This window comes from Tasmannia lanceolata, unplaced genomic scaffold (assembly GCF_043159265.1).
Source record: "Tasmannia lanceolata isolate RefF3 unplaced genomic scaffold, GAP_Taslan_0.1 ptg000020l, whole genome shotgun sequence".
Lineage (NCBI taxonomy): Eukaryota > Viridiplantae > Streptophyta > Magnoliopsida > Canellales > Winteraceae > Tasmannia > Tasmannia lanceolata.
Window position 1 is genome coordinate 20,129,417 of NW_027518697.1, and position 20,355 is coordinate 20,149,771.

The 20,355-nt window shown below is 40.1% G+C and overlaps 1 protein-coding gene across 2 annotated transcripts; it reads left to right on the top strand.

The window, feature by feature from the left end:
* The first annotated feature begins 254 nt into the window (after positions 1 to 254).
* LOC143854397 (peptidyl-prolyl cis-trans isomerase Pin1-like) lies at positions 255 to 18,437 on the top strand. 2 transcript variants are annotated; one of them, XM_077364358.1, is made up of 3 exons: positions 255 to 655; positions 18,029 to 18,169; positions 18,281 to 18,437. In XM_077364358.1, the coding sequence occupies exons 1-2, from the start codon at positions 421 to 423 to the stop codon at positions 18,151 to 18,153; spliced, it is 360 nt and encodes a 119-aa protein (XP_077220473.1). In that variant the 5' UTR covers positions 255 to 420; the 3' UTR covers positions 18,154 to 18,169; positions 18,281 to 18,437. The 2 variants fall into 2 exon arrangements, with proteins under 2 accessions (XP_077220473.1, XP_077220472.1); XM_077364357.1 differs by having other exon boundaries at positions 18,029 to 18,437.
* Positions 18,438 to 20,355: the final 1,918 nt, after the last annotated feature.

Genomic DNA, 20,355 nt, shown 5'->3' on the forward strand with positions numbered 1-20,355 from the left:
CTGACCCGACCTCGACCTGACCCAATTTCCAACCCGAATCCGACCCGAGTTCAACCATACCCAACCTGAGTCTTTAAGCTCGCAAAAAAAAAAAAAAAATCATCATAAAAAATGTCGGGTTTCACTCGGATCTGGCTGCCTCAACCCGACCCAGCGTTTTATTCGGGTTCGTGTTGAACCCGACCCGTCACGATCAAACTCATTTTGCCACTAGTCATAGTGCTGCTCATCATCATTTATCATGACACGCACCTTCTTTTCATTTACCCTCTGTCTCTGATGAGTCTGCAACCAACCAAGAGAGAACGCGAATAAAGAAGAAAAGTGCGGTAAACAGTGGCGAAAGGAGAGATTGATTCCGATCGGAAGCGGAAGAAATCTTCATCAGGCCATACGGAGAAGAAAAGAAAGCGAGAAAAGATGTCTGATCAGATTCAGGTGAGGGCTTCTCACCTTCTGATAAAACACGAGGGCTCAAGGAGGAAAGCCTCGTGGAAAGATCCAGACGGCCAGATCATAAAGAGCACAACCAGGGAGAGCGCAGTGTCTCAGCTCAAAACCCTAAAAGAAGAGATCCTCACTGGAAAATCCACATTCGAGGATCTCGCCTCTCGCTACTCTGACTGTGGCTCTGCCAAACGTGGTGGTGATCTAGGTCAGCTTTTCATAGATTTATATTATTTTTCATCTCCAGTTCGGAAATTAGGGTTTTGAGTGTTCTTGGGGTGGAAATTTATATCAGCCTTGAAAGTTCGGGAATTAGGGTTTTGTTTGTTTGAAGTGGGTTGAAATTTGCTGTGTCTTTTCATTTTCTTAGTGTGGAAATTGATATTAGTGCTTGAAATTTCTGGAATTTTGGTTTGTTGTTATTGTGAATCTGCTGATTTAAGGTGAAATTAGGGTTTGTTGTTATTGTGAATCTGCTGGTTTAAGGTGAAATTAGTGTTTTATGCTATCGTTAATCTACTGATTTAAGGTGAAATTAGGGTTTGTTGTTATTGTGAATCTACTGATCTCAGTCAGATTTTCTTAGATGCCTATCGATTTTCATCTCCTATTTGAAAAATAGGGTTTTGTTTGTTCGATATCGGATGAAATATGCGATGTCTATTCATTTTCTTGGGGCGGAAATTGATATTAGTACTTGAAATTTCTGGAATTAGGGTTTGTTGTTATTGTGAATCTACTGATTTAAGGTGAAATTAGGGCCTGTTTGGATGCAGAGAAGATTTTGATTTGGATTTCTCACATTTGCAGCCCTTTTTGCATTGTAATTTGGATCCGGATCAAATTCTTGGATTTCCAATTCAGCAACTGACAGTGAAAAAAATCAGATTTCCAAATAAGCTGTGCAAATAAGAAATTGGAAATCCACAGATCTGGTAGTTTCCTTCACCATCTTTGCTCCTCAACCTCTCCCCAATAGGAAGTATGCCCTTCCCTCTCTCTCTCCCTCAACATGAGCTGCCGGATCTGTTCATTTTGTATTAAAAACTCAATTCCAAATCCAAATACAATATATGAGGTATCCAAACGGGCTCTTTAGGGTTTTCTTGTTACTGTGAATTTACTGATCTTGGTCAGCTTTTCTTAGATCCCCCTATTGTTTTTCATCTCCGGTTCGGAAAATAGGTTTTTGTTTTGTTTGACGTGGGATGAAATATGAGATGTCTTCCCATTTTCTTGGGGTGGAAATTGATATTAGTGCTTGAAATTTCTGGAATTTTGGTCTGTTGTTATTGTGAATCTACTGATCTTGGTCAGGTTTTCTTTTTCTTATACTTTCCGTTGATTCTTAGATCCATATCGTTATTCATTTCTGGATCAGAAATTAGAGTTTTGTGTTTGATGTGCAATGAAATATGCTATGCCTTTTCATTTTCTTGGTTTGGAAATTGATATCGGAAATTGTAAGTTGGGGGAAATAGGGATTGCTTTTATTGTGAATCCGATGATTTAAGGTGAATTAAGTAGAGCGTAGGAAAGTTAGCTCATGATCTTTCATAGTTGTATCTAGTTGTTGATCGGCGGTGGTCTCTTTGAATTGAGGTTGTTCGTTGCTAGAATTGGATAATAGGATTGCTGTGTTTTTACTCATCTATTGTTGATTATAGAGGCCAGTTTTGGCAATTATGGAGCTTGTGAAAAGTGAAATTTGAGCTTATTTGGTGAAATTTGAGTTTTTCTGTTGGTGTGCATTTGATTCTTTATCTTCTTCTTCTTCTATAAAGCAAATTATGAATTTGTTCGGATGGAGTGGGTTTCTCTTTTGTCAATGAAAATAAGTTGTGGTATTGGCGCTGATTTCGTGCCCCCCCTCCCCCCCCCCCCCAAAAAAAAAAAAAAAAAAAACACCCCATGCATGCCCCCACCCGCATTTAGATGGAAATTTTTTCTGCGATCTTGTCTTTGCGGATGAAGCTGTTTTATACTTTTATCTTTATTTGTTTTGGAAAAGTAGTCTTCTGAGGATTTAGTACAATGGGTTTGTAGTTGTGAACTTGTGATGATAGAATATAAAGCTTATACCAATCTTTGGCACCTGGAGGTTCATTTCTTCAGATTTTAATATGGGGAGTTTCGTTTCCTTGATGATGGAGGTGCAATTGATCGTGCAGATGTGAAGATCCGCTTGTTTTAGAATTGTCCCAGACCTACCAGAGTAATTGTATATTTGTCGTCTTATAAAAAAATATGGGGTTATTCAAGTAATGAAAAAAATGGTTGTTAATATGAGTTTCTGCCTTCTGGTTTTCTATTTCTATATTTGTCTGTATAAACGGTTTCTTTGGATAGCATTATGGAAATGATTGAAGATAAATAAAATATTTTTTGAATATGGGCTACTCGATGTTATGTTTTTATGGAAGTAAAACTCTGCTTGCAACTTGAAATAGTTTTCGTTTCCTTTGATCATTAAGTGAGTTCTTGATCACCCATTGGCGTGAGGTCTCCGAAGATGAAAAAAGATTAATATCTCAACCTTCTATCTTTCTTCTTCTTGTTCGAAATTGAAGAACCCTTCTGTTTTTGTGTATTTCAAGTTTTAAAGTTTTCGTGGATAGTTAGATTTTGCTATAGTCATTGTGAGGATCAATTTAATGTTTCTGATCTTCAATCTGACGGCCCTACTGAGCTAGTCTCAAACATCACATTTATAGATTGATTTGATCTCAAGATCCAACAATTAGATTTAATTGATTTCATTATAGATTGTTAAGATTAACCTGTGACTGAGATATAAATGTAAATTAGTTGCTAGATCTGAATGCATTTTTTGAAAGTTTGTTCAAATCCTAGATTGGCTAGGATGGGGTGAGTATTAAATAGCCAAAAGTTAGAGGAAATTTCTCTCCTACTTTTGCATCATTTTTGGTATCAAAGCAACAATGACCTAGTATTGGATATTATTCTTCAAGTATTAGTTTCCTGCCCTATTGGTTATACATTAACTGGTTTGATTAGCATAATCTGACATGGGAGAGACAGATAATGACCATTTTAACAATCTAATCTTGCTCAACATAGGGTTCTCAGTCTTGATCCTTAGGAAAATTCTCTCTTGCAATATAATATCGTCATGTGTCTACAACTGATAAACGTCATATAAGAAAAACATTTTACTACGCATTCAAACTGTTTAGGTTTTGATTTAGTGTCAGATATTATAGATACATGTATTCATGGTTCTAACTCTGATTTAGTGTCAGATATTATAGATACATGTATTCATGGTTCTAACTCTGTTTATTGTTTTTTGGCTATGTTACATGGATTATTCTGAATTGGTGAAGTACCCGTGTCAGGTTCCAATGCATTAGAATTCACCAGGACTTTAAGCTAAAAAACTACAAAATTACAATTATCACATGTTTTGAGTTTTATCTATCATAATGGGAAGCTTTATACAAGTCAACGAAACCTTATTTTTACTTAACCCACAAAAATTTCCAATATAAAACCATATTATCTTGTAAAAGAGTCCTTTTTAAGGTTAGCTGAATCCGACACTCAACACCCATATTGGATTCCAACACTCATATCTATGCACATTACAAACTTAGGGGCTGTTTGGATATGCGGATTTTAGAATCCGGGATTTCTTCAAAATTGTAGCTAAGAGACGAGAGAAGTGGACCGGCCGTCGTTTTTGACTTCTCACCCTTCTTCCGTCAGCAAGAGAGTAGCAGATCGTCCCATATTTCTAGGTTTTAGAAATCTCAGGATGCAGGAGAGATTTTTAAAACCTGAATTTCTCACTTAAAATCCAAGAAACGTTGTCAGGACAGCACATAACAGCTCGATCATGAACCCTCTTTTACACTGTTTTCAAACTAAAAACTTGGATTCTAAAATCCGCGTATCCAAACGGCCCCTTAGTTTTTTGGACACTATTACAATTATATAGGCACATTACAAAGTTATGAGTTATCTATCCCAAAAGTACCGTGGATTTTTTTTATGAATTAGTCAATAAATCTAAAGCGAAAACATTTGTCATGCATGAATTACAAACTCTCTCTCTCCCTCCCTCTCTCTCTCTCTCTCTCTCTCTCTCTCTCTCTCTCCATCGAGTGGGTGTGCATTGCTGCGTGCTTTTTTACTAGTACTATATTATGAGAATCATAGTTTGGAGTTTGTCTGGAGCATTTACGTAGTTAAAACCACTCCCTTAGATTAAGATCTTATCTGAGCGACCAACTTCCAAACAATTAAGTAATGCTATTTGTCTCATTGGGCACATAACTAATTATCAATCACAGAAGAATTTGTCTCAATGGGCACGTAACTAATTATCAATCACAGAAGAACAAAAGTGAGCTTAACCTTTGCTGCCTGTGAAACAGTGCTCGAGTGACATGCTAACAAAGCAGTGCCAACACTGTTTCTTCATTCATCAGATATGCATCTAAAATGGAAACATGGTTCATGTTGAAACGATATTTGTGAAAGCTTATAAAATATGCAGACATCGCTACTTACTTGATAACACACAAAAATGTGAATGTGGAATCTAGATTTTTTTTTGAAAGGTAATGTGGAATCTAGATTGAATCATATAAATTGTGAGTTGTGACTGCATGGAAGCAAGAATGGAATAAAATGTATGCTAATGTATTCTTCAGCAAACAACAAATTCCCATGAAAGAGAAGCTCTACGTAACCAAATTTTCCCGCTGATAATGGAGTGGTCTTAAATGACATGATGCCATGGTTCTTAAGATAAATTACTTGAAGGACATCGTATTGTAAATTGGCTCACTCAAGCAATAATTGTTGTGCTTATGCTTATGTACCGTTGGATCCTTTAAGCTGAACTTTGATGGATTTACCCTTGTTAACCTTGGCCCAGCTGGACCTGGGGCATCATTGAGACCACCTTTAGTTGGTTCAATTGGGTGCTAGGACTCATCGGAGGTGGAGGTTCTCACTTTTAGATGGGGAATCAACCTAGGGTCCGAGTTGTACCTTGATCCTTAGATTATGGAGGGATACTCCCATAATGTGATTCGTTTGAAGCAGTTCTAGGAGGTCTTACCTTGGTGATTTGCAGATGTTATAGAGGAACCATTGGACTGTATAAGCAGTTTTGAGGTGTCTTTTCAGCATGTTTGGCGGTTGGCCAATGAGACTGCGGATGCACTGGCTTGCGACGGTGTCTTTGGAGAGTCCATGATCATTTTGAGTCCTATCCTCTGCATGTTGTTGCCTATTGACTGGGTTGCTGCTTTGCGTTTCTCTTTGATATTGGCTTTCGAGACAAGCTTGGCCTTGACGTTGTAGTTTTTCTATCTTCTTTAATAACGTTTCACCAAAAAAGAAGAAGATAGAAATAGAATGTGACAAAGAAGATTTTGGTTGAATGGGGCGAATCGATTTCGACAATAATCAGTGTTATCACACTCTTAGGTGAAGGTGCATTTGATGAGGTCATTGTGCATTTCCCTGGGTAGGAAATATGGCAAGCACATGCCTTGATGGGTTGAGAGCTAGGTGTTTCTTTTGTGCATATTTTTGAGAATCCAGTGAGACGTTAGACTCCTTGCCAGAAAACATCAAATGTGATGGTTGTTAAGAGTCATCGCCGACTCTACACGGCATCGGAGGGGCCGGGCCGACGCGACGCGAGCCCACACATGGATCCTTCCTAGTTTAAACTATGACCTTAATTTGGTAGTAAATGAGTTTCTAATTTGGTTCTGGAAATTGGTTTTTAATTTGTTATTGTTTTAGTTAGAAAAGGAAAGTGGTTAGTTTCTAATTAAAAAAGGAAACTTTAATTAGTTAGACTAATTAAAGTTTCTTATTAGTCTTTAGAAAGTGTTTAAGTTTCTGAAAGTGGTAGAGTTAGAGAAGGAAGTTTACTTCATTGTTTTTGTTTTATTAGAAAGTGGAAGAGACAATGGTCTTTAGAATATTAGAATATGAATTTTCTTTGTGCATATAAAAAGGTGGAGAAGCGCAAAATGCGAATGTGTTGAGAAGAAAAAGAGTGGTGTAATTTTTTATTTTTGAATAAAATATTCTAGAGAAAAAATTTCTATCTTTTTTTGTGATTTTTGTTCTTGAATGCTTCTGCTTTGATCTCTTTTTCTTCAACAAGTGGTATCAAATCCGGGGTGTGCTAGCCCTGGTTTACCCTCGAGGATGGAGAAAATTCTTCATGGAAGATCTCGGTAACCCCGGTGTACCCTCGAGGATGGAGAAAATTCCTCATGGAAGATCTCAGTAACCCCGGTGTACCTTCAAGGACGGTGAAATTCCGTTGGAGAAGATCTTGTAGTTTCCACGTTACCGTTGCATGGAGGGGGAGATTGTCCACGTTGTTTCTGCGTGGAAGGGGAGATTTTTGCGTGTTTCATGCAAAAGCAAAAGATCCCATATCGAAAAAGTGAATGAATGTGGATGGCCTTATAAGGACTTAGGCACTCTCTCCTTAACGGCCGGCTTTTAAGGGTGTGTTCTACCCGTGTCCCAACAAGTGGTATCAAAGCAGTACACTCTGACTTTTCTGTGCTTTGATACAACATGTTGAAAAAAAAAGATCAAAGTGGAAGCATTCAAGAAAAAAAAACCAAAAAAAAAGGAGAAAGAAAACTTTTCTCTTGAATATTTTATTCAAAAATATTACACCACTCTTTTTCTTCTCAACGCATTCACGTTTTGTACTTCTACACCTTTTTTATATGCAAAATGAAAAATTTCTATTCTAATATTCGTGTCTCTTCCACTTTCTAATAAAACAAAAAAGTAAAGTAAACTTCCTTCTCTAACTCTCTATCACTTTCCGAAACCTAAATACTTTTTAAAGACCGGACTAATTAAAGTTTCATTTTCTAGCTAGAAACTAACCACTTTCCTTTTCCAACTAAAACAACTTTACCAAACTAAAAAACACTTTCCAAAACCAAATTAGAAACTTTTTTACTATTAAATTAAGGTCTTAGTTTAAACTAGGAAAGATCCACGTGTGGGCGCGCGTCAGCCCAACCCATCCGTTGTAAACTTTGCAAACTTCTTGTAGCTCAACCCTTTGAAAGCGGCGAGGGCTACGAATATGCAAACCTCCACAACTTTGGCTACTAGATTGAACGTCTCTTCACAATCATGTTTGTACTTCTGAGAGAGTCCTCAAGCAACAAGTCTAACCTTGAACCTCTCTATTGATCCAACCGCTTTGGTCTTTACTTTGTACACCCACTTACACGAAATAGTGCCATTCCCAGCAGCTAGTGAAACTAGATCTTACGTCTCATTCTGCTTTTAAGGCAAGGATCTCCTCTTCCATTGCTTCCTTCCATTTAGGAACACCTTGGGCTTCTTCAAAAGATGTCTTTTCAGTAATACCGACTTCTTCAACCGATGTCGTTACATACGCCACATCTGTAGACTTTGGACTTTTTGAGCTTTCTTCTCTGGGCATCACCTCTGCATGAGGTTTTGTTGATTCGACATCACCTCCACTAGAGTCACTGTTGAACGAAACGTCTGTCACGTAATTCGAACATCCCGAATCAACTGTCCGACCACCATTATTCGTGTCCACCGAACTAGCAACATCCACAACTTCTATAGTCATAAGGCAACTTCACACGAATCATGTTCTTCGATGGAGAGAAAAGCACTCAACTCCTCATCGCTTTCATACTTTTGAGATTCTTTAGATGTTGCAGTATTATGTTCTGCTTTGGTGCGCGATAATCTTTGGCAAAGTGATCCAGCTTGCCACAATTGTAGCACGTCTATCTTTGTCTCGAGTTTGTTTCTCAGAATTACGTTCTCTTGAGGCTCCCCCTTGATCAAAACTTTCTTGCTTTTAGTTTGATCTAGCCTTCACCTTACCTTTCTGATTCTTGGAATTTTGAAACTTCCTTCCTTGTCCAGCGAAGAGAACCTCCTTGTTCTCCTTTATCGTTGATCTAACCATTTGCTTGGCTAGACTCTTGATTTTCTAAGAGGCTCTCCAATTCAAGTAACTTTGGTTGAGTCGGCCATCATTGGATTGCGGTGATGAAACTACTGTACTCAGGTTTCAATCCTCGGATTATAATCTTCCGCATCTGCGTCTCTGAAATCTTGGACTCTTCGTCGAGTTGCAGGATTTCATGACAGATCTTTACCTTCATGAAATATTCGGGAATCATCATCTTCCCTTAAGATAAGGAGCCTATCTCTATAGTCTTGCGTCGTTTGTCTTTGGAAACAAAGTAGCAACGACATCCCATGCTTCCTTCGGAGTCTTGGCCTCCCGAATATAATCGAGAAAATCCCTTTGAATGGTAGCTTCTAACATGAACACGCTTTACTGGTTTTGATCTTCCACTTCCTCAGAACCTTTGCGGTTTTGGCACCTCTCTTAGGAGAAGTGGTTTTCGAATATCTCCCATAAATCTTGTCCTTGGAGATACAATTCTCTGCAAGATTTCTAATCTTCATAACTTGTGTTCAGCTTCTCAATCCCGTTGACCGACTTGGCAAAATTCATCTCCTTGATCGAGCATCTGATGAGTGGCAAACTTGAAGCTGGATCCCGGATCTACAACTTCGATGTCTGATCTTTGAGCGCAGATGAGTCGGATCTCGTCCTTGGAGGCTCGATCAACCTGCGATCGACAACGTACACCAATCCCTGACCAGTGGCTCTGATACCTCTTGTTGAAGAAAAAGAGATCAAAGCAGATTATCTACTAATGTTCATTGATGATTTCTTGCGTTATGTGTGAGTTTACTTTTTAAAAGGAAAATCAGAAGTTCTTGAAAAGTTCATACAGTTTCAATAACGGGTGGGGAGTGATCTTGGTTGGAAGATCAAATGTCTAAGAATCGATAATGGCAACGAGTACACATCGAACAAATTCACAACTTACATAAGCACGAGATTTGTAGGCAGTTCACATGTCTTGACCAAGGAAGCAGGATTCTTCCTTGGGAGCCTTCGATTCCCGCTTCGATTCCCGTTTCGATTCCCGCTTTTGATTCCCGCTCTGGCAACCTTGAGTAGGATTCTTCCCTGGGAGTCTTCGATTCCCGCTCCGGCAACCTTGGTCTTGACACACCTCAACAAAATGGGGTAGCCGAGAGAGAATCGTCACTTGGCCGAAGTTTTGCGTAGAATGATGCATGCGAAGAACATATCATCTCGGTTTTGGGCCGAGTGTATGAGAACTGCTACTTATACGACAAATCGTCTTCCGTAGTCAAAGCTTTGATTTATCTCACCATATGAGAAGTTGTACAACATCAATCCCGTTGTAAGTCATTTAAGATTTTTCAGCTCAATATGTTATGTGTTTATGCTTGACCATCTGCGTAGTAAGTTTGATAAAACGGCAGTTCGGTGTCTCTTTATTGGGTATGACTTGGAAAGGAAGGGTTGGAGATGTGTGAACCCAAAAACTGTCCGTGTGCGCGTTTCAAGAAACGTGGTGGTTGAGGTAGCTTCATCATGATGGTCATCTAACTGAGTTAGTCTTCCAGGTAGTTTAGAGCGAGAGACTAATCTACAAGAGAAATTAAAAGCGGACGTTCCAACTGAGATGGTGTCGAATCGACAAGACCTCAGGAGGAGGTGGTGGCTAGACAATAGTGCCCTAAAAGTCCGAAACAACGGGGTCCGTGGGAAATAGTTATTCATCAGACAATAATAGCTGAAGAGATGAGACCGTCTCAGTTAAAGGAATTTGATATTGAAGTACTGAAGCCTAGAAGATCCTCTCAGATACAAAAGCCAAATCCAAAGTTTGCGGATGTGGCGTACCGCGTAGACAGAAACATTAGTTGAAGAAGTCGGTAATATCGAATCGACAACTTTAAAGAACTTTGCAAAGGAGCTTGGCGTGACTAGTAGAGAGTCAGCGCTGAGGGGGAGTGTTGAGAGTAATCGCCGACTCTATACGATGTCGGAGGGGCCGTGCTCGCGATGCGGGCCCACACATGGATGTTTTCTAGTTTAAACCAAGACCTTAATTTGGTAGTAAAGAAGTTTCTAAATTAGTTTTGGAAAATGCTTTTTAATTTGTTAAAGATCTTTTAGTTGGAAAATGAAAGTGGTTAGTTTCTAATTAGAAAAGGAAACTTTAATTAGTTAGACTAATTAGGGGTCGTTTGGATACGCGGGTTTTAGAATCTTGGATTTCCTCAAAATTGTAGATGGGAGACAAGAGAAGAAAGAGCCAGCCGTCGTTTTCTGATTTCTTACCCTTCTTTCCGGCAGCAAGAGAGCAGGCGATCGTTCCATGTTTCCAAGTTTTAGAAATCTCAGGTTGGGGGAGAGATTTCTAAAACCTAATTTTCTTACTTAAAATCCAAGAAACGTTGTCAGGACAACATATGACAGCATACAACAACTTGATCATGAACCTTATTTTACACTGTTTTCAAACTAAAACCTGGATTGTAAAATCCGTGTACCCAAACGGCCCCTTAAAGTTTCTAATTACTCTTTAGAAAGTGTAGGTCTTAGAAAGTAGTGGAATAAAAGGAGTGGTGTAATATTTTATTTTTGAATAAAATATTCAACAGAAAAGTTCTATCTCCTTTTTTTCTGGTTTTTGTTCTTGAATGCTTCTGCTTTGATCTCTTTTTCTTCAACAATGGTACATAAAAACGCTTATGAAATTAATTAAGAATTATGGTCTATATGGAGGCTATGGATGATTAAAATGCTTCAAGACATCTATTGAAGCTGTACGACTATTTAAGTTTTGCTTGAAGACCGCGAGTTGAGTGGCCTTCAAGGAAGAGATCTACCACTCAAGGAAGAAATATGGTTGCAATTTCATCTCAAGTGGGTGAATAGTTCGAAAAGGGAGGTCATCGATTTTTTTTCGGCCTAATTATCCCATGGAAAATTATTTTAAACTATTGGTGCCTCATCCCACATGAGAATTGGTGATAGTTTTTTTTTTTTCATTTAAATTTTTTTTTTTTTTCAGAACTGTTCAAAAAATAAATTTTTTTTTTCAGTAAGTAGATAATGTGCTTGAATAGGTGAATGTGTGGCAAGTGGTGATTGATAATAAGAGTTATAGCAGCTGGACAGTTGTCGATGGAGTATCTTCATTTAGATAATGTTCCTTATTTGTTTTTAACATGTTCTCTGATGTTATGTCTAAGGGTCTGAAAGAGTAATAGTTATTTAAGTTCATGGTAATCATTGTATAGCTTCAGTTATTCATATGCTCTAAGTAGTTATTTCTTATGCTGTTTTCACTTTTCACTCCCCTGGAATGCCTGTGGTAAAATTGTTCTTTGCGTGCTGTCGCATTTATAGTTATACAGAATTTCAGCTATATGTTGTCCTGACTTTCAAGTCAACTGTAGGTAAAGTAGTATAGGGCTTCTCATATCAGGGCAGCTGTCTTAAAAGGTGCGCTGGCCTTGGAACTTCTTCAGATTATTACTGACCACTATATAACAAGCATACAAAATTTCTTCGTATCATTAGAAACCACTGTGTAACAAGCACATAGAATTTCAAATTTCTTTGGTACTTGAACCACTGTTTAATTAATTATCGACTCACCTAAGTTGGCTTGGGTTCACTTTGACAGATTTCTCATCCAAATCCTAGTTTTGCCCTACTGAGCCAATTGAAAACTTTAAGGTTACTTGGAACGCGATTCGTTCCGGTACGCGGTACAATGAGCGTAGGCTAAGTTGGTTCGCTATATGGGGTCGTGGGTCGGTTTGGGGCGCTATTCCGGGTCGCTCTCGTTCTCTCTCTCTCTCTCTCTAGTTTAATGTTATTCCAAGAGATGCAAGGCATTGTTAGGCCTTATCTTAAATATGACGGTCAAGCATATCAGCTGGTGGCTGCTGACAGTTTTTGGGAAAGGTAATCACATTTGACAGCTATTTAAAAAAGAGATTACTGTCAATATCAATTTTTGGGAAAGGCAATAACATTTGACAACTGTTTAAAAAAGAGGTTAAAACTTGTAGTGCCTTGTGATCGGATTTTTTGTTTAAGGTTTTTAAGTGGCCGCATGCCTTTCATTGTTTCCCGAAATTCAGTTGGCTTGTGGGAATGAAGTTGTTTATTTTGTTCTCTTTTTCCCTTCTTCCCTCTCTCTATACATCTCTCCCTTTCTTGCGGGTTGCCCAGATCGCCATTTTTAGCGATTCGGGTCGAAAACGACACGTTTGGGGTCGGTGATCGCAGGTCGGAGGGTGGGAGGGCGATCCCGATAACTGCGTCACTCAGTCACTCCCCCGAGTTGACTATGTTTGCCTCGTTTGAATTCTTGTCCAAGTTTTTGAGCTCTTAACTAAAAACTTAATTTTTTTTTTTGAAAGATGGCACATTTTTTATTGATAAGTAGAAGATGGCAGGGGACAAGATGTCTCCCAGACCATCAGTTACAACCGCCAATGATTGTAAAATAAAGCGTTTACATTGCCCACTCAGTTGAGGGCACTTAGATCGACATGGTCTCTAATATGACCCATCCCTTGGCCAGATGATAGGCCCTTTCATTGGCAGACCTCCTTCTGTGTACGATGGATGGATTAATCAGCCGGACCAGATTCCTAATCTCCGTAATGAGGGCCGTATATGCCATGGGCCATTAGACTTGGTGGTGGCCCAATTGATAGCATTGGATGAGTCACCCTCAACTATCAGTGATCCCTTCATGTTACCTGCAAACCATTTCAACCCAAATAAGAGGGCCTTCACCTCAGATTCATTAGCGTCGCAGACGCCACCGGGCCCCGAGTAGGACACGATAATCAGCTTGCTGGAGTCACGAATTATGCCACCAATTCCAGCCTTGCCAGGGTTTCCGATTGGTTGACACTATTTTGGTGTCGGTTTGTCCTTGGATTTCCTCTCCCAGATGATCTCCTTTCAATTTCTAAGAAATTCGCCCCACTTTGTAGTGGATACCTCCTTTCGATTTGGCCCACGTGATTAAATCAATCCTTGTCATCAGTTCAACATAGTTAAGACTTCTTTCCTTCTCCTGAAAGATGCGTTGATTTCTTTCTTTCCATAGGTTCCATATGACTGCGTAGGGTACTAGTTTCCAGAGTCTGACACTCATAGTTCCAAATATTCCACGTCCCCAATTCAAAAGTATTGACCTGATAGTTCTTTGGAAGCCGAGTAGTTTCAGTATGGAAACCCAAAGTTGATGGGCGAAGGGCAGTGTAAGAGGAGGTGGTCGATGGTCTCCTCCCCTTTTTTGCACGGCATACGACAGCTTGCAAGGCGAAATCTCCTCCTTTTGAGTCTCTCACATGTGTTAATGTAACTTTGGGCGACGATCAATCCGAAAGCCACCACCCTTGGTGGTGCTTGTGACTTCCAGACAACAGCACAACGCCTTGGTTTTTTATTGCCTTTGTTGAGGGCTGAGAATATAGACTTTACAGAGAAGCTACCATCCAGGTCCGGTTTCCAAATTCTGTTGTTCCGTACAGATGAGGAGCAATATTGTGAATCCTGTATCTGAATCAGCTCAGTAAAGCTTGCAATTTCATCATCCTTTAAGTCTCTTCGCAATCTGATATTCCAAAAGCCCCTTCCTTGTGCGCCCTCTCTAGATAGATAATCCGAGACCTTTGCCTCACCATTGGTTGCCAGCCTGTATAGGGTAGGGAATTGATGTTGGAGTGGGGTGTCCCCTACCCATCGGTCAATCTAGAACCTGACTGTGTCGCCATGTCCGACACAGAATCGTACATATGCATCGAAACTGTATTGCGCTGAGCAGGTTGATTGCCACGCTCCTGATCCTTTGCCTCTGCCTATGCATTCTGTGTTCCACTCGCCTCAGTTGTTGCCGTATTTTTCCCCGATAATTTTATGCCACAGTGCGTTCTTTTCTTCGCCATATCGCCAAAGCCACTTTGCCAGTAAGGCTTTGTTTCTTAGTCTAATTTTGCCGATGCCCAAACCTCCACATTTTTTTAATCTTGTGACTTTCTTCCAACTTAATAGGTGCTTCAATTTGTTGCTTTTCCCAACCCCCTCCCATAGAAAGTCTCGCTGCAGTTTCTCAATTCTTGAGGCTATCTTTTCCGGGATCTTATATAGGGACATGAAATAGACCAGCATGTTGGCAAGGGCTGCTTTAATCAAGGTGATTCGACCTCCAAATGATACATATCTTTTTTTTTCCAAGTGTCCAGTTTCCTTTCGAGTCTTTCTAGTATCGGATCCCACAGAGAGTTTTTTCGGTATTCCATATCCCAGCGGGAGACCAAGGTAACTAATCGGCGAACACTCATGTCTGCAGCCTATACTTTCGGCAGAGCTCGAGATCACTGATGGATCAACGTTGATGCCAGCCATAATGTTTTTTGAAAAGTTTATCTTCAAGCCTGAGGCAATTTCAAACCAACGGAATACCTTCTTCAGATTTGCTATGGATAAGGGGGGTCTTCTTCAATGAATAGCAGAGCATCATCAGCGAACTGCAGATGGCTCAACGGGTCTTCTTCGATGGATAGCAGAGTATCATCAGCGAACTGCAGATGGCTCAACGGATTGGAGATGCAGCTCAGTTTGAGTCCCCTTATGAACCCTTTGGTCACCTCTGTTGATATCATCGGTAACCATGATGAAGAGATATGGAGATAAAGGGTCACTTTGCCTCAACCCTCTCGAGCTTCGGAAGGACCCTTCAGGCGTCCCATTTAAGAGAACTGAGAACGTCACGGTAGATACGCAAGCCGAGATCCACTTCCGCCATTTTGCACCAAAACCCATCCTTCTTTGGATAAAGTCGAGGACGTACCAGTCTACTTTATCGTAGGCTTTCTTGATGTTGATTTTGGCTATGAGTCCCTTGCACCCCACCCTCCTCGTTGAATCCGAGACTTCATTTGTAATAAGGATGCCATCCAGAATTTGCCTCGTCCACAAAGGCTCCCTGAAACTCCGAGATGATAGCCCCTATCACTTTCTTAAGGCTGTCGGCCAAGATCTTCACCAATATTTTATAGCAGCTACTTATCAGAGACATAGGTTTGAAGTCTTTGATTACGATGATGCCTTCCTTCTTGGGGATAAGAGCTATGAATGTAGAGTTAATCTCTCTGCTTATGACTCCACGCTCATGGAACTCCTGCAGGAACGCCAAGACATCTGCCTTAATTATTCCCCAATAATTCTAAAAGAACGTGATTGGAAACCCATCCGGACCCATCGAGTTCCACCTCTTACTCACTGAATGCTTTTTCCCGCTCGTGCTGCTTTACATTTGACATGGATTTGAAAGCGAGCCCATTGAGTTTGGGTCTCCAATCAAATTCCTTCGAGTATAGTTGAGTGAAGAATTGCAGAATTCTGTCTTTAATACCTTCATATGGTCTTCCACCGGCGAGTCACCTTCCTTAATGCAGTTGATCGTGTTGACTCTTCTTCTCGAACTTGCCATTCGGTAGAAGAATTTTGAGTTCTGATCCCCTTAAGCCAAATAGCACGTGATTTTTGCCTCCACGATATTTCCTTTCTTCGGAGAACCTCCTCGTGCTCCTCGCGTAGGGTCTCCCGCTCCATTTTTACAAAAGTGATGAGGCGAGAATGTTCTTCCTTACGTTCCAGATTGTCTAGTGATGCCAGGATTTCCTCCTTTCTAAATCTCCTACCATCCATTTCCTTCTTCTAAGCCAGTTAGTACACCTATTGCTTATAAAAATAATTTTTCGAAAAAAATTTCCTTCTTCTACCACTCTTTGACCCGCATCTTGATGTGCTTAAGTTTGTAATATAGGATGAATCCCTTCCATCCCTCGAGTTGCTCTTCATTCCATGAGTGACTTATACGGTCTTCAAACTTAGGTGTTTCACACAATGTGAGGTTGAACTTGAAGGGCCGTGGTCCACCAGCGAAATTCGACTCTAGAATGATAGGGTTGTGGTCAGAGGTGGGTTTAGGAAGGGCCCTCTGGTAGATTAAGGGGAAGATTGCCTCCCATTCCGTCGAAATCATAACACGATCCAGACGGCTCATAATCAAGTTGTCCTGATTATTAGTCCATGTGTGCTTCGCTCCTTCCAGCGGCAAGTCTACCAATTCACTATCATTGATATCATTGATGAAGTTGGAGAGCTTCCGCATGCTGGTGGTGATTGTGGCCGGACTGTTCTTTTCTGCCGGGAAATGGATCGTGTTGAAGTCGCCACCAAGAATCCACCGTCCCTGCCACTGCTCCCTTATTTCCCCCAGTTCAACCCACATCCCACTTCTTTCTCTCGCCCTTTCCGGGCCATAGACCACTGCCAACAACCATTTCTCAGTCGATGTGGTTGATGTTACCAACATGGATACCGAGAATCACCTAATTTTCACTTCCTCCACCCCAAAATAATCGCTTTTCCATATGATTATAATTCCGCCCACCGTCCCCACCGCCTCGTTCGCTGCCCAGTCCCTGTTACTTCTACCCCACAATTTATTGATCAGGGAATCCGTAGTCCCCATAATCTTTGATTCAATTACTGCCATCAGATCCTCCTTTTGATGGTGAATTAGATCTTTTACCACCATGCATTTCCTATCAGACCCCAGACCCCTCACATTCCAGAAGCACATCTTCATGGTTGACACTAATCTTACAAGCCCAACTCCCAGGCCAGGACTCATTTCAAGCCCCAGACCTCCCGTGCCCCTTAGGATTTCTTTATTGTGTACTTAAAAATTGTGTTATATAATTGGATGAATTATGCGGTCTGCAATTATCAATACACACGTGTATATCAGGCAATTGAGATGAGGGGGAATTAAGGGACCGGATACGAAGTGGCCCATCTATATATTTCTTTGCATGGGGGCTGCTATTTGGAGTCTTCAGGGGTATACCTTTGGGAAGGTGTATATCAGGGCTGGGAAGTAAAATTGTTACACCAGTGGGACGCCTTGTCCCCTTGATTTAATATGGTTATAGTTTGTTACTAAAATATCATTAAAAAAAATAGTTTGTTAGAAAAATTGTTACCTTTTAAAAAAATACACACGCATATAACATCAAATATGGTCATGAAGACATCGTAATATGTAACTGTATGTAACTAGACTAATTATGAGAAGACATGGGTGTATCATTGCAATTCAAGATTGGGTGCTGCTGGAGTTGACCTCCTGGCATCTGCTAAAAATATAAAAAAGAAAAAGAAAAAAGGGCTGATCTCTTGCGCCACACAACTGGCTGGTCCTAGTTTGGAAATCCATGTGCACCGGGTTACCAAATCTATGGATGGTCACTTCGTCCTCCTTTTATTGGTTGATAACTTGTTTCAATATTGGCCTCCATTGGTAAAAGTTCTTGCCTTTCAATCTTTAGATTGTAGCTTTGAGGATTGGTATCCCAAGAAATCTCTCGACTAGTTTTGATATTTGGAAATCCATCTCCTTCCCTCCTCTCTCTGTACAAGAATGAGTGATGGAAAGTATGCCATCTTTTGGACAAAACTTTTTGAGTATACATTTCAAATATCAGTTTGTTTCTTAAATTTAGCATTAGAATAATGTGGTTAGTATCGATGTGATTCAAACTCTCATTTTAATGATTCTTGCAGGTCCCTTTGGTCGGGGCCAGATGCAGAAGCCTTTCGAAGAAGCCACATTCGCTCTCAAGGTTGGCGAGATTAGCGACATTGTGGATACGGACAGTGGGGTTCACATCATCCTTAGAACTGCTTGATTCTTAGCCGACTTAGGTCAGATCGATGTTTACTTCAACTTGTGTTTCTTCTTCCATATTGCATTTAATAGTGGTAATACCACTCATAAAAATTCACGCACAATACATATTTCAATACTCTATACAGAATATTAAGAAGCTGCAACTCTGATTTGTATGTTTTTTAAGCATTGGAGATTGTTCACGTCTTGAGGGAGAATGCTTAGAGAAAACATTCAGTTTATTGAGGTTTGTAATATGGGAAAACATTCAGTTTATTGAGGTTTGTAATATGGGTTTTTATCTGATCGACTCCTCAATAGGGCTCCCCAACAGATGCACGGTCTAGATCACTGTACATGTATAACATCTGCGGCGAAGATGGTGAGGTGAATAGTTTTTTGCTTTTGCCTTCTCTCCCACTAAATGGCCTTTGTGAACAAAGGGTGATGATATTCCCACCCCTTTCAGCTTTCCCACCCCATTTGTTTGTCTTTTCCCCCAAGGCCCTGTTTGGATTACAGGCAGAAAATTGTTTCCACTATTTGGGAAGGGAAGATATCATTATAAATTGAAGATCCCTGTAAATAAAACTTGAGATTGACAGTTCAGATTACAATTTTTCATGTGTGATCTAACAATAAAAAAGCAGGGCGTTTTGGAAAAGAAAAAATTCCTGCAATCCAGACGGGACCAAAATGACTGCCCAGTTTCAGAAAAAAAGACAAACAAAAGGGGGTTGGCAAAGCTGAGATAAGGAGTGGAAATGTCATTCTCTTTTGTGAAATGAGGTCAGTCTTTCTATCACCCTCTATACATGTGGCCATTGTCGGTGATCTAGAACATCCTTCTATATGGATGGGCCGTGGCCGGAAATATACACCTGGATGATACTAGTCGTCCGATTAATGGATGGTTGATTCTTGAATGGTTAAGATGCTCTCAACCGGTGCATGTTGGGGCCACGATTGGCACAATGTGATCAACGCCTTGAATGGGCATATTTGGGATCTTATATATAGTTGGCCTTCTTATGTGGGAATAAACATAATGTATATAGTATATACACACCCTTCAATTGTGTAAGAATGCTAGTGGTATAAAATGCGATTAGATATGTGGGAAGAGAGATGAGCGGTGAAATGAGATTAGGATTTGTGAATTTTGACATCTGTTTTCTTTTCTAGTTTTTTTTTTTCTCTTCTTTTCTTATATCTTATTTCACTATATTTTTGTGTTTTTCTTTATTAAGTATTAGATATAAGAGATTATTAATTTATGGAGCATTAATTATGAGAGCCCCAACTGTAATATTAGTGATATGTTTTTTGTGATCACGTAGGGTGTCCCCACCCGACTTTGTAGAGTGGGACTAATTCCCTCCGGATGTGCGCAATCACCCGTAAACCACACGCATCGGGCAAGGCCGGGGGATTCGAACTCTCGTCTCTGGGGAGCCTATCCAAGACTTTAAGCACACCAGTACGGGTTAATGTTAGTGATATTCCCATCTCTTTTCCCAACTTTTTAACCTTTTATTTGCGATGTGAGCCTTTGTTTTAATTTCAACCTTTTTCAATTTTTTTTTGGAACGGTAAAACGATTTCATTACTAAAAGCGAGACCGAGAGGGTCCCAAGAATACATCGATAATCTAAGTGACAACAATAGAAGAAGCAAAATAGTACAATCCAAGAATTAGGGAGGGAGGAAATCAAACAACTCTAAGCTCTCCCTTGATACTCCTTCTCTGGCCGCCTCCTCATTGGCAGACCGTCTAACATGGCTAAAAGAAACCGATACTGATCCCAATCTATCCTGTTTCTCGTCAAAGAAGCCTGCAAATCTAGGGAGACGTGAGATCCTCTTAGCCTCCTTATGACATTAAGAGAATCATCTTCAATTACTACCTCGTTTAAATCTACATTTTGGAGAATTTTAATTCCTTGATGAATAGCATGAACCTTTCTCAAAATTTGAACGGCTGATTTTGATGCAACCCCCATTTCTGATTGAGATTGCCACATCATTGTTGGGGAAATGATATATTAGCCTCGTTTTTTACTTGGGACAGCCCCCTCTAGTGTAAAAGAGTAGTCATATGCACTATGGAGGGGGCTGTCCCAAGTAAAAAAGGGGCAAATATACCACTTCCCTATTGTTTTTAAATTTGAAAAAGATACTGCCGCCATTCTCCGTGGGGATGGCAAGCCAGGGTTTAATT